This window comes from Elaeis guineensis, chromosome 5, assembly GCF_000442705.2.
Source record: "Elaeis guineensis isolate ETL-2024a chromosome 5, EG11, whole genome shotgun sequence".
Taxonomy (NCBI): Eukaryota; Viridiplantae; Streptophyta; class Magnoliopsida; order Arecales; family Arecaceae; genus Elaeis; species Elaeis guineensis.
In genome coordinates, this window is record NC_025997.2 from 13,526,055 (window position 1) to 13,551,352 (window position 25,298).

Sequence of the window (25,298 nt, forward strand, 5' to 3'; positions counted from 1 at the left end):
CAATGTGGGTTGAATCTCGAGACGTCAAATCCTAACAATTTATTGATTCCATATTATAGAAAAATTGACCTAAGACTGTATCTTGAATATTATTAATTGCATAATTTTGATACTGGTCAGATTGGTATCACATTTTGTATGATGCATTTAAGTTGCATGTCAATATGGTTTAAATCAATTATATATATATATATATATATATTACTTACTGAGCCATGAAGCTCATAATCTTCTTTTACTGTTTTCATATCCAAAGTTCAGAGGTTAGTTGGACCGGTGCTTTTTGGAGATTTGTGAGAGACAAGGCCACTCTTATAGTTAATAAAACTGGTTTTGCTTAAGTTTATGCATATTATAGTATTTTTTTTTGAGTTGTATAATTAACTTATCTACTAAAATTTTTTAAATTGTAAGAGTTAGAAGTAGAATTCCAGGATGTGATGTGTGATGGTGTAATGTCATCTGTAATCATTTGCATTCATAGTTTGAGTACTTTAATATTTACTCTTCTATATGTGAATGGTGTAAACTACAGATTATATTGATCCATTGACAGGATATTTGCATGAATATAGAGGCGGTTCTTTATAAATATGTGGCGACTGCTCATGTTTCTGATATTTAAACCCCAATTCGGAGGCGTGACATTATAATCAGAAAAATTAAATTAACAAAGAAATGGATCATTCAGCAATAAAAAAAACTTTACAAATCTTGCATAATATTCCCTTAAAAGGGGAAAGACCGAATGCTTTTGGGCAACAATTCAGGATCCCAGACGTCGGAGGTGGAAAAGAAAGGTGGCGCCATGATAGTGACGCAACTAAACTAATTATGCAATCAGAGCTACGATAATCACGGCCAAGAGATGAAGGCAAGTGGAAGGCATCTTGTGGTGTACGTGCATGGATTCCCCTCGGTGTTAACTAGTGGGGCTTCGTGGCTCCAGGCAATCCAACTCAAAAGTGGGACCAGTGTTGGAGACCTTTTTAAACTCTCCCAACCAAGAGAACCAAACAACAAGGCCAAGTTCTTGAATAGGAATAAGAGAAAGGTGCCTCTAATATGACTGCTCTGACTGTTGAGGAACTAGTGTATCACAACCAACAGTATGAGCCCTGCACCACATGCCTATCGTACCGTAATGCCTTCTATAAAAGCCTCAAAGACCTAAAAAACCGTTAATAGCCATGCACTCTGAGACTAATTCATGGTCCATGCGAGAACTATTCAACTCAACCAAGTCTTAATCCTAATTCAAAGAAAGAAAAGAAAAGAAAAGAAAAATACACATTATTGTCTTTATAATGCTGCTATCCTCAACTTAGATGTTGCTCACATGAGATGCACCTTGGTTAGTCTAAAAAACATAAAATAACAATGATAGGAATGATGCAATGTCCTGGTAGTTAAGTGAAGACACTCCGTATATCAAAAAGGATATGATCTGCCACCAATTTTGTCGACAATAGTTTTTAGGTATCAGGAAGCCTTGTTGCGGTAATCGAACTGCACCTGTTGTAAGCCTCATTTAATCGAGCCATTACCACTCAAAACTTCCACATAAACCTTGAATCTCGATATGCGTAACTCTTAATTCGCATACAGGATTTTCATGAATGTGCTACTTAAAATACGTGTAGCTCTTGTTGATAAACTGTGACATGACAGCCCAAGGTCTACAATAGTTGAAATAGCATAGGCAATGGGCTGATGAAATAATGACATTCAATAAACTAGGCACCAAGTTAATTGCCATCACAAGTTAAAACAGATTATAGAACCATCTTTAACAGGATTAAAGCCAATTTGTTGCAATCTACTCACAATTGCGATCCCACAGAATCCAAGCTTATTTGTATTGATCAGGATTAACATCTAAACTCATTTTCATGTGAAGCTCATGTAGTTGAAGATCTACATAGGGTAACTTGAGATAGGTTCCAAGACTAAGATGTCAGGTCTACCGATTAAAAAATTAATTATTTGCTTCCCATTGTCTGGAGAGTTTTTGAAATTTAGGCAGTGACATGACCATGTGGCATAGCCATTACAATAACATCACAATTAATTACAAAAGTCACTCAAAAGACAAACAAGTTCTGAGTCAAGAAGGTCAAGGCTTGGCAAAGTATTGGTATCCTCATCTGCAACCCAACTATGATACAATTTTAATGCACAAATAAAATCTCCAAGGCCCTCCAGTAGTTTGTATTGACGATTGGCACGAGGACCAAATACCATATGGAATGATGCTTGCCATAGCTTTATGGAATGACAAATATTTTTTAAAACAAATGATGCTTGCCTTAGCTTATAATGTTCTCAATGCTTTAATCCAATCAATTTCCACTCTGAAATCGCCAGGTCCAGATTTAGCACCAGGTACACCACCTTCAGCATTAACAGAGAGAGACATTCCCACTATCCGCGATGGGTTCATTTCCAACTTCGCACTAATAATGTTTCCCCTCCATGTTGGTAAATATCGATGTAGAGGGATCTGAAATCACATGTCAAGCAACCACACAGCTCACAACTTCCAGAAATAGAATAGATGCACCAAAAGATAAATTAGTTAATATCAAATATCATCACTAACAACGTCAAAACAAGAGCTGAGATCTAAATGGGCAGTGAACTTGCCTTTGCAATATGCCATTTGTCCTTGGGTACAAAAATAAAGGCTTGCCATGAGTTGTCTTCCTGTTGCCCAGGTGAATTTACCCAGTTATCCGTGTATATCTGCATCGGAAACAATTGTCCCTTAAAGATTTAGTACAATTTCCTGCCCTAAAATTGATTAAAGCTCTGATCAGAAAAAATAAAAATACATATTCAGATCTTTTTTTTCCAGTTCAGTTTATAGTAACTTACTGTAGATATATAGCACCTTCCATCCCCTCTCAGTCTCATGGCTATTGTGTCATATGCATCCAAGTCAATGAAGCCATCAAACTGCAATCAGAGAGGACAGTTGGAATGCAAAGCGTAAATAGATGAAGGAAGCACCCAGATAGTTTAAATGCATCCAATTATAATCATAAGAAAGTTCAGAATTGAGGTAATTTTTAAAATGTCATAACTTTCCTCATTTCATTCTTGTAAACATTTTATATCATGTTAGATGATTTTTTCAGTGGATGCTCTCAAAAATCCGTTTTGCATAGAACATAGAGCTTCATTTCTTTCACCATTTTCCATGTCCAGCAGCATCCTTTAAATAGTGGTGGATGATCAAATTGTACTAACTAGGTCTTTTCTTTGGAGAAGCATCTAACTTCTGAACATATGGTCAAAAATTAGACTATGAGACAGAATATTTTGCACTCAAATGGAGTGGAATCCTCCAGCATCAACATTTGTGTTGCTAGATGTGTCTTTGGTAATGTTTGGGACTAGAAGCTGTGATTAACATTTGGAAAGCATCCATTTTATAAGGTTGCATTTTGATAGTAGTTGGCTTTCATTCGAAAGAGGGATAGATCAATTTCTGGGGTAACCACCAAGTAAGACTTTGCTGATACTCAGAGAATGTGGGCGATTAAGAAATTTGGAATTCATAATTTAAAGAGATCTTGAAGTGATGACTTGATTCCTTACTCTTAGTAATAAAGTGTATCACAATTCAATTTGACATTTTGTTTTATGATTGGCATTTTAGAGATCGATAAGGTTCCTAGTACAAGTCCTTGCCAGATTTATCTCTATCTACCCTCATCTTGTCTCTCTTTAATTACTTAACTAGTAAAACAGGTTCCCATATAACCAAATAATTTTAAAGGTTTTGTTTTTGTCCCTCTTTCACATAGTGCTACCACAGCCAAGTACTCAGAACAAATATGAAAAGGGCTGACATGATGTCTAGTGCCAGTCGCAGAAAGTTCTTGTAATTCAGTGGATAGCAGTCTGATCCATAATTTTAATTCACAACATATGGAATAAGCTTACAAGTTGAGGCCAATCGAGCTTTAGATGATAAACACAGTTTCTTAATGAGTCGTGTATCTCCTACTAGATGACCAGATCAAAGCCCCATAACCTTGTATAATCATCTTAAGACCCACACCTCCATTGATTTCTTGTTAGTTCAAGTTCCATTTCTTATATGGCTGTTCTGGATTTAGACTTTCCTACCATTTTCTTGCAAGAGTCAGAAAAAGTACTCAAGGTATGGAATATGGATGATGGATTGAGCTCTAGATAAGCCACCCCAAAGTTGGGCCCAATTTTTGAAAAGAAATGGTTAGGCATGGGAAAAAGGGTAATACCTGGGCCAGGCTCAACCTGCTCAAATTACGGTTTAGGGCATGGGGAGGCATCGCAGGTGGATAGATCAGAGAAGGGGAAGGACAGCCACTAGTGCTAACAATGGAGCAGAATGATGACATGAGATGTGAGGATAAGGGAAGCACACAGTCTTCTCAGAATTAGTGAAGGGATTAAAGACTAGAAAAAGCAGCCAGCCATCCCAAATGACTAACTCAAAGTGTGTGGACTCATGTTTTCAAGGGGAAGGAACGATATGCTATCTAATGCCTGCACCTAAAAATAATCTTAACAGATTTTTTAATAGTTGTCAGTTCTAATGAGAATGCTACAGTTAGATGGACACTCGCTAATAATGCAAAGATGTACATGTTAAGGTAGAATTAACATATTAAATACCAGAAAGGCAGCTTTTCTTGAATTATCATATATCAAGTTTAAGGATGTTGGAGATACATTTTTACCTTCTTTGACCGCATTCCGCAGAAACCACTCCGGTTCATTCTCCATGTGGAACCCTCAGTTACATCGACAGAAAGGTTGCCAGAGAAAATCCCTATCATACAGCACAGGACATAAGAATGATTGCAAACTAGAAGTCTGCAGACTTACATGGAAAATAAAATATCATGGAGAAAATGCAACACAGCATCACCAAACATAATTTAGATACCAGAAAAAACTTTCACGCACAGTCTCCATGTGACAAAAATAGCATAGATTAAGATGATCTAACCATGGAGAAAGTAATCTTGGGAAAAAGTATGTAGCTTGCCATATACACATATACAAACATGCGTGTGTATGTAACCTACAAAATTTCCAACTACACATGTATACAAATGTCCATTATGAGGAAACATCACAATGAAAGATTACAAAATCATGTGAAATGCCACAAAAAATTAGAAACTGTTCATAGATAAGAAAAAATATCAGAAAAGCTTTTTTTCACATTGGAATAGAAAATTTTGATGAAAATTCCAAAAACTTTTAAAAAGAATGGAGAATCTGCCACTAGAATATATCCCATTAAAACATAGTTCAAAGTTTCCTGATGAATGTAATACTAAATCTCATTGTCCTTGCAAAGAACACTCAATTTTGCTGAAAACATCATGTATGATATTAGGAGACAGAACAAAGCACACCAGCATACCACTCAATCCAGCACCAGAACCAGCATCAGTGATTTCCAAGGACGCTGATGACAAACCTGGAAAATGAAGTCTGTTAAAGTCATGATGATGTTTAGGCAACATAAAATTAAGCAATGTTTTATTGGTGACATATAGAAACAAGATACTCAATGAATCTGCACCTTGGCAAAAGTCAACAATAACATAAGCCCTATGACAAGTCCTTATGAATATACTAACAATCATTGGCCAATTATCATTTGAGGTAGCTGCAGTGCAATTTTACAGTCTACAAAAGGTGGTTAATTGTAGAGATAGTTGAATAACAACAGGAATATGCAGCTTCACTAAGTAGTATTGAATGCATTATATTAATAAGCATATCGGCTACCATGTACAACTGATGGAACTTCTTTATCCTGTGTTGAGAATACTAACCAAAAAAAAGCCCCAGTCATCTTAAGAAGAGGAGCCTACATGATTATACTAGTATCAAACTTTAGCACTTAATTACAACTTGTTAAGTCCATAGAAAAATCCAATAGTATCAATGAATTGTGAAAGAAATGAAATGCAGGGATTATTACCTCCATATTCTGAATCAGAGTACAAATGCCACCTTTTCAGCTCCTCATTTGCATTGAAATTGAATACATATTTTTCACTTGGTGGCATTAAATCTTCTACATTCCATGCAAGGGCTGCAAATTATTGTGGATAGACAAATTAGTAAGTATAAGCATAGGCCTTCACACAAAGGAATCATTTGGCTTCTTGTACAGCAAATTCTTGTGTACTTCAATTGCATTTGGATTGAGATCTGAGAGGAATAACTGAAGCATGCAATAGTGCAAAGAAGGTAGGTCAGAACTGAAACCAAACATAATGCAACAAGCTTTGTTGCATGACAGATTTTATGGGAATGATTCATGGAATGTTCAGTTCTGAAGTAGGTTATGGGCAGGTTATCTAGCAATCAAGAGATTTAGAACCCTCAAGATACAGCTGCTGGTTTCAATGAAGAACAATTTACCCAAATGAGTGCAAAGGCATTATTCTGTGAAGGCAAGAAATTTGTTGTGATCGAGGACTCTACGCATGCAAAAATACTCTCTTACTAGACCTGACATAGAATTCGCACACAATATAAATGATGCAATAAAGTAAATGGTTTTTGTTAGATTTTTCACTGAGCATTTTTTCTACAGAAAGAAAAAGAGTTTTAGCTCTCAATTTTCATCTCATGTGGTAATGAAATTACCCAATAAGATATCTCCTAATGAACTATTTTTCCAGCAAAATCTTCAACATCTATAAAGTGATAACTTTGTGGAATAGACATGTCATATGCCAGTTTATATCCTTTACTGAAAGGACTGCAGATATTGACAACAACAGAAACGTAACATAAAGCCTCAAAAACATGACATGATCTGGTGTCTATCTTAGGAGAAATGTAGAGGTAAAGATTTCCTGATAAATCATCGAACAAGTTGGCAGAAGGTCCCATTTGGACTTTAAACCACCCTCTTAATCCTAACTTTCCTATATCCACTCCATTATATCTCCAAAATCTGCTGTCATAACCATAACGAGTAATCAAAAAAGATGCCTTTCTTTAATTTTATACATCATATTCCGGACCCACTTACGATTTTTTAATCAATTGAAACAAGCAGAAGGATGAAACCAGCAAATGCAATAAAGATTACTTTAATTCCCCAACATTAGAGTGACCCGATACACTCGAACCTTACTTTGAATTTCTCAAATCACAGAGTTTCTATCATGCTCTCCATGATCAGTTGATCAAGAACAAGAAATTAGGACTCGACACCACAATACTACATCGTTTCCGCTATCGAAAGACCAACATAAAAATTAAAGATCGAGAGAAACCCTATAATATCAACATCTCAAGCTAATTCCTTCCTTGCAGATAAAAATAATCTGGATTCCTCTAGTGTTAATTAGATTACCTCTCTTCGTAGCATTCACCGAAGCTTGCCATAGAGATCGAAACCTGGACATGACTTCGACCACAGGGAAGGAATTCCACCCAGCGCTGACGAAGGTGAAATCAAGATATCCAAAGAGATAGAAGATAATAGCGACAGGGCGTCGGGGCGGGGGCTGCTGGAGTGGTGGGGATCAACGGCGGCCGCCTCTGGGCGGTGGAATAGCGAAGGAGTCGACTGTGTTTTGTGCTGCGGGGTGTGGGGTGGTGTGCGAAAAAGATCTAATCCAAGGGGTTTAAATGTGATGCCAAGTTTCCAACACTATTGTAGGAACGTATGAAAAGAACCGTTCCACAAAGGTTTACAATTAACCTCTTAACTAAGTAATATTTGTAGATAATTTCCCATAACAATTTCGACGATAATTTCAAAAAAGACCCTACCAACTTTGATTAGTACGTACTCATGGGAATTCTGTGTTATCACTCATAGACCCTTATCAACTAGCATATTACGAGACAATCCTGATGAGTGGGAACAAATTTTATGCTATTGTTGTGCCAACTCTTTATCCCACTCATCCCAACTTGTATCCCATTATACTGCCACCGATACCAGGGTCTAAACCTGTCGCGCCTCTGACATGAGATTTTGAATCGAGGGTCATGGCAACCACCGCATATTCATAGGAAATTCTTCCCATAAGCATGCAAGGCATCTTATCATACTATCCTAAAAAACAGCGGAATAATTAGTCAACAATTTAAATCTAAAATATAACGACCTAAATTTTTTTTTCTTTAATATCTCAATAAATTCAACAACAATTCAAAGGCTTTGCATCAAATTCAATAAGTCTTTCAACCTAAAATAAAAGTATGAAGATTCTGCTTCTGATCACTCTTCTATTCATATCTTGTATCATCTTAATTCTCAACATCTGTAAAAACAGTAAAATAAGAGGTAATGAGCTAGACAGCCCAGTAAGCAATGATCACTTTTCAACAGATTTCATCAGGCATTTAAGTAAATCATCATTTATAAAAAAATAAGCATATAGAGTTCATCAATTCGAAATCAATTTCAATTATGCAACATAATTCATGCCAAATTCATTTCTTTTTCGAAAATTCAAGTTTCTTTCCAAATTTCAATTTCTTTTGTTCTTCAATTTTTTTTCGTCAACCATGAGCTATGACCACATTTTTCCTTGGCAGGGTCATAATACCGCGTATCTGCTTGCGGTAGGCTGCGAATCATCTGGCAGCCATGTCCTTTGGAACCGCTGGTCTCACTGGCGGTTTGTCGCTGGTCTCTCTGGCGACATGTCGCTGGTCTCGCTGGCGACATAAACCCTCAGGACAATCAATTGCCAACGTACATGCCCCCATTGGCAGGGTCCTTTACATAGTTAGGTTGTCAATTTTTATTGTTTCTTATATCATAATTCTTCATAAATCATGTTTCATATTCTAATTTCGATAATAAAACATATAATCATGTAGTATCGAAATCAATCAATATAATGCATCATGAAATCAATATATTCAATCATGCTTCATCATAACATTTCAAATAAGATATTTTCATAACAAAATACCACTCATCCAATTCATGCATCGTTTCACAAATCATGTCAGAAGAATACATTATAATTTGCCGATAAATCTAGAAAAAGTGAAACATTACTTACCTTGAACGCATTCCAATAAATTCATAAAATTCTATAAATTTTCTTTCAAAAATTTTATTCGTAGATCATATCGCTTTATCCCATGATCAAACATCCACAATCCTATACAGAATCAATTTTAATAATTAGAAAGAATATGAATACCATATTTCAACGGTTTAGATTGGGTCCGATCATCTAATTTCATCTAATCAAAATCTAATTAGGACCTAAACGATCCAAAGTTTGACTATCAGATCAAATCGGATTCGAAGTGATAGGACCGAGTTTCTTCATCGATTTCATAAAATCAAGTGGAGAGAGAAAATCAGAGGAGAGAGAATTTATGAGGTACAATTCGAATTGATCAGGTGACACAATCCAACATTACGATTGATCCAATATCTCAATTGGTGAAATCAACATGATCAAATCAAGTCATGGCTAGATCGGAATCATGGATGATCAAATCTAAAGATTCATGGTCTGATTAAGGTGGATGCCAGTACGTGTCTGACAATCATGGATCAGGTTTTTCATTAAAATCATATCAGACTTATTAAAAAAATTTCTTCATTCACTAACCTTTTTTTTAAAGAGAGAATCAATCAAGAGAGAGAATATTTTAGAGAGAGAAAATTTTAGAGAGAGAAAATTCTAGAGAGAGAAAACTCATCTTGAATTCTTCAGACAATATGATTCAACAAATTCTGATCGATCAGATCAAATCATGCTAAAATTATCATGTGGATAATTAAATAAGATCATGAGAAATAAAATCTAAAAATACCTGATCTGATCAAAGTGGATGTCGGTGTATCGTCCGACGATCACAGATCAAAAATCCATTACGAGAATCATTTAAATTCATCGTCATTCTTTTCAAAATTCTAAAAATCTTAGGAGAGAAAATAATCTAGAGAGAGGATTTTAGAGAGAGAAAGTCCAATTCTAGAGAGAGAAAATACTAGTTCAGGCTGAAGAGAGAGAGGAAGAGAGAGAAACTCTCTTTCTCATATTTTATTATTTATATCATTATTTATTAATTAATTTAATAATTTTTTTTTCTTTTCTTTTTTTTTTTTTTTTTTCCTTCATGGAAGAGAGAGGAGAGAAAATCCTATTTATTATATTATTATATTATTATTATTTTATTTTTTTTCTTCTTTCTCTTTTTTTTTTTCCTTTTCCTTTTTCTTTTCTTTTTCTTCTTTTTCTTTTCTTTTTCTTTTCTTTCCTTCTTCTTCTTTTCTTTTTCTTTTCCTTCTTCTTCTTCTTCTTTTTCTTTTCTTCTTCCCGTGGGCATGTTTTGGGCTGAAACAGGGGACCTTGAGGTCCCCTCGTTGGGTGGCCGGCGGCGGCGTAGCCGGCGTGGGCGGCCGTCGGCAAGAGGAGAGACGATCCGCAGCAAGAAGAGGCCAAACCGGTGGTCGATGGTGAAACTCATAGAGAAAAATGGCAAAAAAGAAGATTCTTCCGCAATAAAATCCGGCGACTCCGGTCCCGGCGAGCGTGCACATCGGCACGGAAAGAAAGGGGAGAAGAGAGGAAGAGGAGGAGGCTTACCTCCGTCGCCGGCGAAGCTTTTCCGGCGAGAAATTGGACGGCACAACGACGGGTCTCCGTGAGAAATTTCCGACGATTGCCGCCGTTTTGCCCCGGGATTTTTTGGTAGGAAGAAGGGAGAAGGGTCTCCCCTTTAAATAGAACCAAAGGAGAGGAGTTTGACTCCTCTCCGGTGAGGTTTCCGACTCCGATTAGGAGCCAGTCGGGAGAAGAAGACTCCCTGCGGGAGTCTTCATCATATTTTTTTTTTTTTGGTTTGTTTGGGCTGGCTGGGCTATCACATTCTTCCCTCTAAAAGAAATTTCGTCCTCAAAATTTTTCTTGCTGAGTCTTCATAGTTTCTTACTTGAATCTCATCCACAAATATTCTAATTCTTGATATAAATTCATTCTTAAATCATTTCATAAGAAAAAATTGGTACATCAAATATCTATCTGAAACGGAACCTTCATTTTTTATTTATCAAGATCCACGTCTCAAAGATTTTCAATGTTTCAAGATTTCAAAATTATGATCTTATTTCCTGTAAAAATTAATATTCAATATCTCATGACTCAAATTAAAATCAAATCTATCTCTTGTGAATAGAAAAAGGTCAATGTCTCTATTCTTGCATAAGAGCTTCATTCATCATCATTCATTCATTTATTTATTTATTTCAAAATATTAACCACCCTTAATTTTAACCCATCATAAGATAGAAAAATATACTTCTATGAATCATATGATGACATCTCAATCAATCAAAATTTAAAAAAATATTTTCTCTTATTCATACTTTCAAAGGTTGAAGATTTATCATTTCAATCTCATTCTCGAACTTTTGATATTTTAATTCTCGATACAACTTCATCATTAAGTCATTTCATAAAGATCAATATCACCATTGTTGATTGAATCAATATCACTATTTCTAATCATCAAAATTTTCTTACTCAAACCCTCAAACTCTTAAATATTCTAATTCTTGAAGCAAATTTTATCATTAAGTCATTCCATAATAAAAATTAATAACTCAAAATTTGATCTAAATCAAAACTATATTTTTCAATATCTCTATTCTAAGTAAGTATATCAATTTTCTTTATCTAAACATTAACAACTCTTAATTAATCGATTCATTATCAAATTAAATTATAAATAACTCCAATCCATCTTTTGTAGAACAATCGTCAATATCAATAGATAACCTCAATCTTTTCCATTCAGTCAGAAAAATAATAATGATCAAAAGAATTCTAACTTCAAATTTCATTATACCCTGGAGATAAATATTTGAGTATAATAATCTAAGATCAAAATCATCATTCGATAAACAATCTCAAGTTCTTCCTAGTAATTAGAGAATTATAAAATTTAATTCTAGGATAGAAAAAATTTATCTCTAAATATTCTAAATCTAAAATCAAAGGTCCACTCATCTAGAATTAGGATGCTAATTATTTTTGTAGCATAGTAGATGGAAGCACTACTTTTAAAAAAATCACATTAGGATATCTAAAATAATTTAAAATTTTAAAATATTATTCTTTCTAATATCAATAAATTTTTTGTATCAAACCATATCATCTATCATAATTCTTTAACTCAAAGGGTCAACATTCCTGACTTACTCAAAGTAGTCCAGATTACCATGCTTCCGCTGCGCACTCTGATCTAACAATCAAAATTTCTTAGGTTCACCAAAAAAAAATTTGATCAAATTATTTCTTTATCTTATCAATAGAAAAGATCTAAAATTTTAAATTTCAATTGAAGTCAAAGATTAACTTTCGATTCTCATTCATACTTTTACTGGTGTACAATAATCTTGATTAACCCTTGATCCAATATCATATTTAAACCATCATATAGATTTACTATAATCAATATGAATCAAATCTTAATTCTCATATCACTTAATTCGATAATTTTCAAACCAAAAATCTTTATAAGTCAAATCAACGAGAAAATCCTTCGATGCTCCACTAAATTTGGACATAATCAGAATATATATGGATTTCAAATCATTATTTTTTTTTCTAAAATTTCTATCATCAGGATCTTCAATATCTATTAAATATCCTTTCATAACAATCATACAAGCTTCAAAAATCAAATCTTCATTAATAGTAGATTCAATTAAGGACCTCGTTAACAAAAGCAAAGAAACTCCATATCAATTCTAAATCAAAATTTCTAAATTATAAAATTCACATGGATCCCTTAGTCTGAAATAAATATAAATCAGATCTTTATCTTAATCTGAAGATATCAATTTTTCATTAACAACCTCAACAATAATATCAGAAAATCTCTTGATCAACTTAGATATGAAGTCTTTAAATTAAAATTTCATACACATCATGTAGTCTCCAAGAGACATAATAAGATCCATTATTTAGATCTAAGGATGATGATTAAAGCTTCCAGTATGATGAATATCCTATAATCTCAAAAATCAATTTCATCAATAAGACATAGGTTTCTTTGCAATATTCTCAAATATGTATTCATCATAATATGCCACTTTATATATAATCCACATACCAAATTCAATTTCGATAAATATTCCAATCAAGCATCATAAAAAAAACTTTCTTAGCCCATTCTGGAACAACATTTTATTATCAAATCTTTATCTTGCCAATAATAGTCAACTTCTCAACTAGAAGTAATATCATAGTATTATTTTCATATCGAATTTGAACTTACGATTCACTTGAATAACCAATGATCAATTAATAACCACAATGCATAATAAAATTTTATGTCAATCCTTTTGTGATTACTTTCGATCAAGATCTAACTAATTATATCATGATCAATATATCATCCATCATATTTCAAACTCCATATGTCATAATCTCTTGCGATCTTTTTATACATAATCTCAATGTTTAACCAACATTTTTTAAATATTTCTCCCACTACAATCATCAAAGATCTACACTATAATGTCCCTGGTGTCTATCCACTAACACCCATTCTATATCTGATTCTATGTTTCATAATTCATCCACTTATGCTCTGATAGCATATTAATTGTCACGCCCCCGATCCGAGATTTTGAATCGAGGGTCATGGCAACCGCCGCATACTCATAGAAAACTTTTCCATAAGCATGCAAGGCATCTTATCATACTATCCTAAAACAACAGCGGAATAATTAGTCAACAATTTAAATCTAAAATATAACGACTAAATTTTTTTTCTTTAATATCTCAATAAATTCAACAACAATTCAAAGGCTTTGCATCAAATTCAATAAGCCTTTCAACCTAAAATAAAAGTATGAAGATTCTGCTTCTGATCACTCTTCTATTCATATCTTGTATCATCTTAATTCCTCAACATCTGTAAAAATAGTAAAATAAGAGGTAATGAGCTAGACAGCCCAGTAAGCAATGATCACTTTTCAACAGATTTCATCAGGTATTTAAGTAAATCATCATTTATAAAAAAATAAGCATATAGAGTTCATCAATTCGAAATCAATTTCAATTATGCAACATAATTCATGCCAAATTCATTTCTTTTTCAAAATTCAAGTTTCTTTCCAAATTTCAATTTCTTTTGTTCTTCAATTTTTTTCGTCAACCATGAGCTATGACCACATTTTTCCTGTGGCAGGGTCATAATACCGCGTATCTGCTTGCGGTAGGCTGCGAATCATCTGGCAGCCATGTCTTTGGAACCGCTGGTCTCACTGGCGGTTTGTCGCTGGTCTCTCTGGCGACATGTCGCTGGTCTCGCTGGCGACATAAACCCTCAGGACAATCAATTGCCAACGTACATGCCCCCATTGGCAGGGTCCTTTACATAGTCAGGTTGTCAATTCTTATTGTTTCTTATATCATAATTCTTCATAAATCATGTTTCATATTCTAATTTCGATAATAAAACATATAATCATGTAGTATCGAAATCAATCAATATAATGCATCATGAAATCAATATATTCAATCATGCTTCATCATAACATTTCAAATAAGATATTTTCATAACAAAATACCACTCATCCAATTCATGCATCGTTTCACAAATCATGTCAGAAGAATACATTATAATTTGTCGATAAATCTAAAAAAGTGAAACATTACTTACCTTGAACGCATTCCAATAAATCCATAAAATTCTATAAATTTTCTTCCAAAAATTCTATTCGTAGATCATATCGCTTTATCCCATGATCAAACATCCACAATCCTATACAGAATCAATTTCAATAATTAGAAAGAATATGAATACCATATTTCAACGGTTTAGATTGGGTCCGATCATCTAATTTCATCTAATCAAAATCTAATTAGGACCTAAACGATCCAAAGTTTGACTATCAGATCAAATCGGATTCAAAGTGATAGGACCGAGGTTTCTTCATCTATTTCATAAAATCAAGTGGAGAGAGAAAATCAGAGGAGAGAGAATTCATGAGGTACAATTCGAATTGATCAGTGACACAATCCAACATTACGATTGATCCAATATCTCAATTGGTGAAATCAACATGATCAAATCAAGTCATGGCTAGATCGGAATCATGGATGATCAAATCTAAAGATTCATGGTCTGATTAAGGTAGGTGCCAGTACGCTGTCTGACAATCATGGATCAGGGTTCTTCATTAAAATCAATCAGACTTATTAAAAGAAATTTCTTCATTCACTAACCTTTTTTTTAAAGAGAGAATCAATCAAGAGAGAGAATATTTTAGAGAGAGAAAATTTTAGAGAGAAAATTTTAGAGAGAGAAAATCATCTTGAATTCTTCAGACAATATGATTCAACAAATTCTGAATCGATCAGATCAAATCATACTAAAATTATCATGTGGATAATTAAATAAGATCATGAGAAATAAAATCTAAAAATACCTGATCTGATCAAAGTGGATGTCGGTGTATCGTCCGACGATCACAGATCAAAAATCATTACGAGAATCATTTAAATTCATCGTCATTCTTTTCAAAATTCTAAAAATCTTAGGAGAGAAAATAATCTAGAGAGAGGATTTTAGAGAGAGAAAGTAGAGAGAGAAAGTCCAATTCTAGAGAGAAAAAATACTAGTTCAGGCTGAAGAGAGAGAGGAAAGAGAGAGAAACTCTCTTTCTCATATTTTATTATTTATATCATTATTTATTAATTAATTTAATAATTTTTCTTTTCTTTTCTTTTCTTTTTTATTTTTTCTTTTTTTTTCTTCATGGAAGAGAGAGGAGAGAAAATCCTATTTATTATATTATTATATTATTATTATTTTATTTTTTTTCTTCTTTCTCTCTTTTTTTTTTTCCTTTTCCTTTTTCTTTTCTTTTTCTTTTTCTTTCTTTTTCTTTTCTTTTCCTTCTTCTTCTTTTCTTTTTCTTTTCCTTCTTCTTCTTCTTTTTCTTTTCTTCTTCCCGTGGGCATGTTTTGGGTGAAACAGGGGACCTTGAGGTCTCCTCGTTGGGTGGCCGGTCGGTGCGAGCCGGCGTGGGACGGCCGTCGGCAAGAGGAGAGACGATCCGCGGCAAGAAGAGGCCAAACCGGTGATCGACGGTGACCACCGACGACGGAAAAATGGCAAAAAAGAAGATTCTTCCGCAATAAAATCCGACGACTCCGGTCGCCGGCGAGCGTGCACATCGGCACGAGAAGAAAGGGAGAGAAGAGAGGAAGAGGAGGAGGCTTACCTCCGTCGCCGGGAAGCTTTTCCGGCGAGAAATTGGACGGCACAGCGACGGGTCTCCGTGAGAAATTTCCGACGATTGCCGCCGTTTTGCCCCGAGATTTTTTGGTAGGAAGAAGGGAGAAGGGTCTCCCCTTTAAATAGAACCAAAGGAGAGGAGTTTGACTCCTCTCCGGTGAGGTTTCCGACTCCGATTAGGAGCCAGTCGGGAGAAGAAGACTCCCTGCGGAGTCTTCATCATATATATATTTTTTTTTTTTGGTTTGTTTGGGCTGGCTGGGCTATCACAAAACCCCAACACAGACAAGCTGAAAATAAAAATTCAAGATACCATAGTTGAAACGAGGACTAATATATTTTGAAATCACATATCTTGCCAAGAGTACGAACAAGCTTTGTTGGTGGTAGATTATCTGATTTGGTTGCTGCCACGTCTATTTAGAGAAAAATTATACTAGCCAAAAAAGAAAGAAATAAAAAATTATTTCTTAAGTTACATGATTTATGAAAAAGAAATTTGAAACAGACTAAAAGCCATCCATGTTTTCCGTTCACATGTATTATTTGTAAATATGAGACTTATATTATGGAACCTAAAATAGATTTTACATTTATGCAAGGTTAACTTAATTATGTACATTGGGAAATTTTTCTTCATTATACCTTGCTGGCTGGAGGAGAAGTCTTCTAGCCTTTTAGTAACAAGGCCAAGGTTTTAAAAATTGGTATTAAACCCCTTATCATTTTTTTTTCCAGAATTGTGTTGAACGCATGTTGATAGTCCGTAAAGAAACTGACATCTTCCAATAATTTAAAACCATTTGTACCAATCAATATAAATGACACGATACATTGGTAGGCACAGGGCATGACGGTTACAAAAGGCATGTTCAATACGTATCAATACAACTATTTCCTCATCCTGACACCCGATCACACAACAATACTATGGTACAGGTCGTACAATCCCATTTTGTTGGTTTTTGAACCCATAAACCAGGCTCTGTAGCTCTTGGAGGGCACTCAACCAACTCAAATAGTTCCATGACCACAAAGTAGGGTCCATCATGTCACAAAAAGGCAACAGTTTTACGTGCAGTTTTCCTCAAATCCAAAAACACTAATGGACTCACAACACTAACATTCTCAAACACAAGATATGATGACACATTGATTCCTAATAATAAAAGGTGGAAATGTTCTTGGTGTCAGGATGACGATGGTAAGATTGGTCATGTTTGGCGTACCATATACACAATTTTGATTCCCGCATGAGGCATTACCCATCTCCACAGAAGGCTGGTCTGCTCAGCTTCATAATTTTTCTTTCTTTCCTAGATAACAGAAATTATTTCATAAGATGGTTACAAAATCCCCAAAATTTATCCTGATCCCATAGGCTTCAGATGGTCCATAATCTGGGAACCCAAGCCAACCCTTAGGTTTAGCCTTAGTAGCTTGTGATTGCATGTTTATACCTATAATTTATTGCAAATGAAATCAATAATGTTTAGGCACTTGCCATTGACGCAAGATACTTGTAGAGTATCAGAAAATAGAAATATGAGAAGGCTTTGAGTGGCGTGACCAGAAGTTAGCATAGCATTAAGGTTGAAGAAAACCTTCTGCAGGAGTTCTCTGTCATCACTTTCCCAAGGCCTTTTATACACACAAGTCAAGCAAATGACTAATGCTTCTCAAAGTTGACTTTTAACTCCAAAGGAACCTGTACGTACTTATATTTCTTCACAAAGTCCATTCATTAGATATTAACTGCAAAGAAATTGATAACCAGAAACGATCATCCCATTTTCGCCCTCCTATAGTTGATGCTGAAAACCAAGTTTAAGTGATCTCACCAGACGAGGACATACCCGAAAGAACAAGGCTTCCATATTTCTAACTGATCTCCTCCCATCCTCGCGTTCCAGTTTCAGAAGCGACATTCACCGTTCCAATAGCACATAATGGCAAGCAAAAACTGTGGTTCTCTTTCTATTGAACCCCTGTATATTCTGGGCCGAAAATAGCTAAAAATGGCTAACTATACAAAGCTGAGTTCAGTATACAGCATGACCCAGATTGAGGAAACAAAAAAATAAAGGAGAACGCATGGGACAGATGCTGAACAGAGTTATATGCTCAGTAGAGAGTAATTCATTGAATCAATGGTTTTCTCAATCTCCTATCAACCTGCACAGGAGAAAGAACAGTTAGATATACATGTGAAATGGCGGCAATAATATCACTACACCATGCATTTAAAAGTTAGAGGCCTAATACTCCACTGTCACCTGGCATAGATTAATTTCTTCCTTCTAATTTTCCATGTATGTTCCTTAGATTAAAAATAAAAACAGGATCCTTCAACATTGGAATTTATAGACGGTATTAAACACACTGAAGTTATAGCTGTGTTGCTGCAACGAATTTGGAAATAATGGAGACAATGACAAACTAAAAACTAATCTAATATGTAGCATCCATGCATGTCCAGTAATTTTGCTCCCTAGTTCGAAAAACAGAAGATTCAAAGTTAGCTGATTCAACAAGTCCATAGTTCAGAAAGTAGAATGCAGGAAATGAGAAGTTTGCAGTTTATGTTCTTTTCTGGGGGTTCAAACTGTACAGCATAAAGTATTCAAAAATTGATTTCATTCTAATGTGATAAAGTTGAACCAGGAATGGACACTCAAAAAGTAGGTCAAAGGATGATGAGAAAACCAAATGAAACGAAATCTATGGTAATAAGGTTTCCTGGCCCTGCTGCCCTTTCAAAGGTATACCTAAAGATGCGCACTTTCCATTTGATGTATCTAACCACTGTTGAGAAGTTCTTCAGGCTCCATTGCTCTCTATCTGGAGCTTTTTCTGCATCAATGTTCATCCTCCATTAGATCATCCCTCAATATGAAAATTTTAATCATAATCAAAACTCAGATCAAATATTCTCAAATTGATGATCCCTTCCATGGGCAGATCTCTGATGAAAAACTATGAAGAAAATCCATTGTGATCACACCTCGACCAGTAAATCCATGATGATGGAATGCTCAAATGGAAGCATGTCCCCCCACCCCCACAAACCTCATCCATTCCATCCACTGGCTTTACCTCTTTCAGTGCAAACTTGAGTGGTAATCAATAATCTCACAAACCATGACAATACAGAGTGCTGTCTATTGCCCAGGAAATGGAGACCTGCTTGTTCTATATATGCTGTTATATCAGGGGAGAAAAGAAGCAAACTCATTACAGGTAAAAAGGTTGTCCTGATAGTCTTACATATGATCAAGGTGCAGTTAATAAAACACTCAAATTCTTAAATCCCTAATATAATTAATCAAAGTCAGATTACTTGCTACTGCACTTTATCATATAACCTTTTTGAAAGATTAGTATGTAGATTTTAGCTAAAACCATAAATCAACTTTGTTCATTAAATTATTCAGTTATATCTTTGATGAACTTAATATACCATTGGAGATTGGAGAAAGAATCTTACCTCAGTTTGAAGAACATGTCTGTTTCTAAAGACAATTTGCCAGAAGCTTGTTTTTTCAATGCAATAAGTTGTATGGTAGACCAGTTGTTATCTAGGCAGTATACAATTATAGCATTTCGACTTGCCATCATACCCAATAAACCATGTCATATATAATTAGTACTACATTTCTATATCCTTTGTTAATATTTGATTGCATGGATCAAAAAGTTAGCCAATGCATACCTTTCACATTTGTCTTCAAACTACCCTCGAAATCTGTCAAGTGGTTGCACCTAGGTCTCAATTCTTCTAATATTGGAAACACTGACTTTCCTCTAATGTACTATGATGTATGAATTTTCACATCACTCAGCCTCCATACCATCCCAATGTTAGTCCATTTGCGACTTCCTAACACTCTGATCTATATTTACCGTCAGTCATCTTGCAATTTTTAATGACTTTCCATGTGTGACCAACATGCTTTGATTACAACACTATAGAAAAAATATCAGTTTTCCTCACTCTAATCTAAATATAACAAAAGTGTCTTCATCATTTTCCTATTCTTCTATCCACCCTTGGATTTGCCACATGATGCTTTTTTCTTGTTTGGAGGTTTTTGCTAAAACTGATAAGTTTCCAAGTACTTTGGGTTTTTTTGCTCCTTATTGATCAGGGATTCTTTAATTTCACAGAGAAGGACCCACATTTACTCTTTCATTTTACTTTTATGTAAATAGCACCTTTGCCCCCTCAAAGCAACTTCCTTGTTATACTGATTGTATGGGGACCTCAATTAAAATCATGTCTATATTAAAATCTTAGTAGCAAGAAACTTATATCAAGGGTAGTGTACTCACTTCAGACACTTCCCAAAAACTAGAACTCAACCTGCTTCCTAAGCACTTTCTTACTTGAAGTGTTTTTAGGATATCCGCATCCCACATACACACCTCTACCCTCTCCTGATTCCGGTGCTAAGATTTAGAAATCTTAATTTAAGAAGGTATAATCTGATCCACCTAATTTTATATGATTGCACATGGCACAAATGCCCATCTATAATTAATTAATATAACTTTAAGATACATTACATACAATAACTCAGACAATATGGCATCGCATTAAAAGAATTCCTGCAAACATATATGTATACATATATATCATACATATATACATATATACATATATACCTAGTGCTTCAAGGAACATGAAAGTAGATGAATAAATTTTTGCTTCTAGAAGAAATTGAAGAACTTATTGGGAATACTACAAGATCAATTCATTGAATTTTCTTTGACAGATTGTCAAAACTTCATCTGGGTTCAAATCCTACTAAGAGGTCCACTACAAAGCAGAAATTTTTGAAGAAAAAACAAGATGTTTCTTTTGTCCCTTCTAGGAAATTGGAAAATAAAGAATATGTTATAATATAATATAACTTTAAGATACATCCCGTGCAAGCATCATTTAATATGTCACCTTATTAAGCATTGCTTCAAACATTATATATAATTATATACAATGCAAGGAGAGCACTGCCTTGGTAGAGAACGTATTGGTAAATGGCTACTTACCCTTCTAGAGCAATCATAGAGAAAGCCATAGAGAAAGTACATTGTACTATGAGAAGTGTTAATGAATTCTACTTGCCATAGATTCTTGTTAAGATGTCTATTATAACAAGGCGATAATCAGGCTTTACCTCGCAGATCAGTTAAAAGACCTTAATCCGATTCTAGAGTGTTTGAACAGACATAAATAGGTTGTCTGTAACTATTCCAGAATGTCAATAATATAGAGAAGATTTTCTCATAGTTAACCATACTGTACATAAGAGATACAGTCTTACAATCCAGCTGTTATGGTCAGTATTCTTTGGACATGCCAAACTTACAGATGACTGCCTCATGGGAAAGAATGGAATTTCTTATTTCATGATATTAAATGCACAAAGAAATCTGCATTTTCATCTCTAATATTCACAGTGCTAGTGTAGATTCTCCAAGATGCATAGAATATCATATGTGATTACTCCTGCCATGCTTGCAGTTATTAAGAAATCATTTTTCCAGCAAAGTTAGGGGAAGTTGCATATTTGCGAGGTATGTAGGGTTTAAGAACCAGCAACTTGTATTAACCAGAATAACAAGCCCCTAAACTCCCAGACCATTTCAGAGAACCAAACACCCAAAAAAGGCATAAACGTGCTCGGCACATGTGTAAGACTGGTTCCATGCATTGCAGGGCTTAATATGATCAGCTCATGCAATCTTCTGGTTCAGAAGACACACATGACCAAGTGGAGAAAAATCAAATTAGCCATCTAGCAATGAACATGTTTGTATGAGCAATTCCTTCTATTGAAGCTTGATTTTGTATCTTATCCAAATAGTCATAGACTAGCTACAAATACCAGAAATGGAGATAGGCTTCCAGAAAAATTATGGTTAATACAGATCTTATTCTAACAATGACAGGCAAGTAAAACCCAAAAGATGAGAGTCGGATAAGTTGAATCGCTTTACTGAGCAGATGGATTGAAAAAATAAATCAAGAAAGAAACACAAAAAAATAAAAACTCCAAGATAACCAACTTACATCAATGACCTGGTACGACCTGCTATGGCCTAATTGAAGTTGTGAAGTTTCAGCAACTGATGCCAATCCACTGTTACGACCAATAATTTGATTATCACCCTGCAAAAAGATACAATATGGTAACTTCACCTTCTCTAATTGGGCAACATGTTTTAGGAAACAGGGCATGTGCTAAACGCAAGCATCATTGATTGTTAGTTTACTTTTCATTCCTCATCATCTTCTAATTGTTCTTTCATCTTTAATTTTCCTTTGGAAGAAAGTGGAAAACAATGATACCTCATGGACACAGCCCTTATCCTGAGTAGCTTGAAAAAGAGAAGAGTAGTAAGCTGGATCATAGATAGAGCCACCGATGAGTCATCAGCATTGGAGTTCTCTATGGTTATTTCTTGAATTGGAGGATTAAAAAAACTATTCCTCACATCAAAATCTGCTTCACGAGAGGTTGTACTATTGACACATGAAACTCCCAGTCTGTATATCTGAATCCACAGAAACGAGGACAATAGCCTTATGGTAAAACCCACAATTTGCATTAAAAAGGCAACTCTGATTGAGAAGACAAAGAATTGCCCATATTTCTCAGGATCATACTCCCTGCGTAGAAATATAGGCATCAAGCAACAAATTAGTTCTCCATGTAACCAGTTGATAGAGAAAATGAAAATAACATGCCACGAGAGCAGATGATAGGATCATAAATTCTCTTCTTCTTAAATGAAAAATAGTAAAATGTATGACAGGATGACAACAACGCAGAACCAACATGTTCACATCAAGTTCTTAAGGGACATGGATTGCTCTGACACTTAGATGTCACTTCCAGCCCATCCAATCTGCATTGGCACACGTAAATGCATGCTGCACATTATCAGGCTGAACTAACATCAACGAATCTTAAATATTATGTACAATTTGTACTATTAATCATATTTGCAGCAAAGTAGATAACAAATGTTATACAACCATATCAATCAACTAGTGACACAAAGTGTTATAACACTGATCCCTCTCCACCATAAGGGAGGTCCCGGGTCCAAATCCAGTATATTATTGCAGCAAAGCACATAACAAATATTATACATCCATATCAATCAACTAGTGACAGAAAGTGCTATAACACTGATCCCTCTCCACAGGGGAGGTCCCGGGTCCAAATCCAGTATATAACACTGAAATACTCATCTAGTTCTCTTGTCTGTACCCAATATAGGCCCACTAGATCTTCCAAAAGAATCATAGATTCTCTGAGATATCCAAATTGTGCAATGTATCTACCAACAAGCTTGACTCATAAAGGCTTGAGTAACATACCAAATTGTATGGGAGAAGAGTATGAACCATGCAATATCAAGCATAACCGAACAGAAAAGAAGTACAGCATAAGCCCGGCCAAGGCTCTGGCTACTGCTCTCGATCGCAACAAGTGCAAAGAGCGCAACCACGAGATTGATCAGCAACACACCATTAAACAATGCACCGAGGGATCCAATCAAAGCACAACCAATCTGAAAGTTTATAAACACAAAAAGTCAACACAAGTGCAACAAATCTCAATGCAATTGAACAAATTCAACTTTACCGCACCAAAAGAAAATAATCGCCCGATCGGAAATTAAATTAGCAGTTAATTGCCTGCATACAGGCAAAGATTTCAGAACAACCTAAGTTTTAGCATTGAATTAATAAACAAAAAGAAAACTGAAACCATCAATACACATTAAAAATCAAAACGTTATGAATCACACGGAACAAAAATCAATTCGATACTTCTATTGATAGAAGTAAAATTTTATTTTAAAAAAAAAAAAGAAAAGAAAAGAAAAAAGAAACACATCTTGCATGCGAAATAAACCTAATGTCCGAAAATGGTTCGAACCTGGACAAGAAAACATGCAATCGAACGTAGAATTCGGCGACGAAAAGAGCAAGAAGAAAGAAGTCCGAGACGGTTGGAAAGGGAGGGGAAGGAGCTATAGATTGAGAAAACCCTAGAAATTCCGAGATCGAGGGAACACCGGATCCTCTCACTTGGATGTAGATGAGAACGACAGCCACCGCCTGGATCCTATCGTAATCCCGAAGCCATGACCGAATCAGCGAGCATGGTGACGAAGGGGAACAGGGCATTATCAGCGATCCCAATCGGCACAAGAACCGACGGAATGGGGAGGGAGAGGTGGAGTGATGGGAGGAGGAGGAGGAGGAGAAGGACTCGCTCTCCTCTACATTGGAGGAAGGTTTGTTGGCGCACAGCAAGAGATGCTTGTTTAGGAGGGAGAGGAACAGCATTTCCTTTCTCCTGTTGTCTATTTTTCCTTCCCTTTCCTGGTGTTCTTTCCTTCCTTGATTATGACATATTACAGGTCAGATAATTGTGGTTAGTCTTTTTTTTTTTTTTTTCTTGATTAACTGGTGGTTAGTAGTTAGTGGTTCCCCATTGAGGGGGAGTTGGTCTGAGTTGGCAGTGGGGCCCCTTTGGGTGTGAAAGGTGGGACCCTGCTGCCTCCATGTCAGAATGGCACATGTTGAGCAGGGGGAGCCATTTAGCATTTCATGGTTTCATATAGCAGCATTATATTATAATAACTCATGCATCAAGATTCGTAAGATGCATAGGTCTTGTGTGGGTGTCTCGCATCTCAAAGCTCAACAAGTAAATTGTGCAGCAGCGGCGACTTGGCTTATGTTGATTCTGATTCTGCTTAAATATTTTAGATGGAGGGGTGGACTGGTAGCTGTGCGCGTAATTTGACTAGATGATGTGGATTTCATGCAAGGATGCTCTGCCAACATGGCATATTGTCTACAACTACCAGTCAAGTGAAGAATGACTGTGCAACTATTCAAATGCCTTTTCAGTTAATTATGAAGTACCAAATTTTTATAAATTATAAGCTCCCTTGTGGGAAAGAATGTGCTGGATAGAATAATGTCTTGTTGATCCTCT

The 25,298-nt window shown here is 35.3% G+C and overlaps 1 protein-coding gene and 1 non-coding gene across 2 annotated transcripts; both read right to left on the reverse strand.

Annotated features, from left to right (window-relative positions):
- Positions 1-2,188: 2,188 nt before the first annotated feature.
- Positions 2,189-7,630, reverse strand: LOC105044927 (probable complex I intermediate-associated protein 30). The gene is made up of 7 exons (XM_010923030.3): positions 7,388-7,630; positions 5,996-6,109; positions 5,429-5,485; positions 4,734-4,825; positions 2,878-2,958; positions 2,647-2,745; positions 2,189-2,503 (listed from the first exon to the last, which is right to left on the reverse strand). The coding sequence occupies exons 1-7, from the start codon at positions 7,437-7,439 to the stop codon at positions 2,315-2,317; spliced, it is 684 nt and encodes a 227-aa protein (XP_010921332.1). The 5' UTR covers positions 7,440-7,630; the 3' UTR covers positions 2,189-2,314.
- A 9,910-nt stretch (positions 7,631-17,540) lies between these two features.
- LOC105044928 (uncharacterized) lies at positions 17,541-24,683 on the reverse strand. The gene is made up of 5 exons (XR_012141378.1): positions 24,380-24,683; positions 23,663-23,856; positions 22,625-22,945; positions 22,346-22,444; positions 17,541-18,447 (listed from the first exon to the last, which is right to left on the reverse strand). It is a non-coding gene; the product is annotated as an uncharacterized protein (transcript).
- Between the last annotated feature and the right edge of the window lie 615 nt (positions 24,684-25,298).

Bases quoted from the DNA above. Each gene is read 5' to 3' on its own strand.
- LOC105044927 (XM_010923030.3), bottom strand. From the start codon at position 7,439: ATGTCCAGGTTTCGATCTCTATGGCAAGCTTCGGTGAATGCTACGAAG. The intron at 5,486-5,995 runs GTAATAATCCCT...TTCATTTTCCAG, and splicing joins CTCTGATTCAGAATATGGAG to GTTTGTCATCAGCGTCCTTG. The intron at 2,504-2,646 runs GCAAGTTCACTG...ATGTGATTTCAG, and splicing joins ACAAATGGCATATTGCAAAG to ATCCCTCTACATCGATATTT.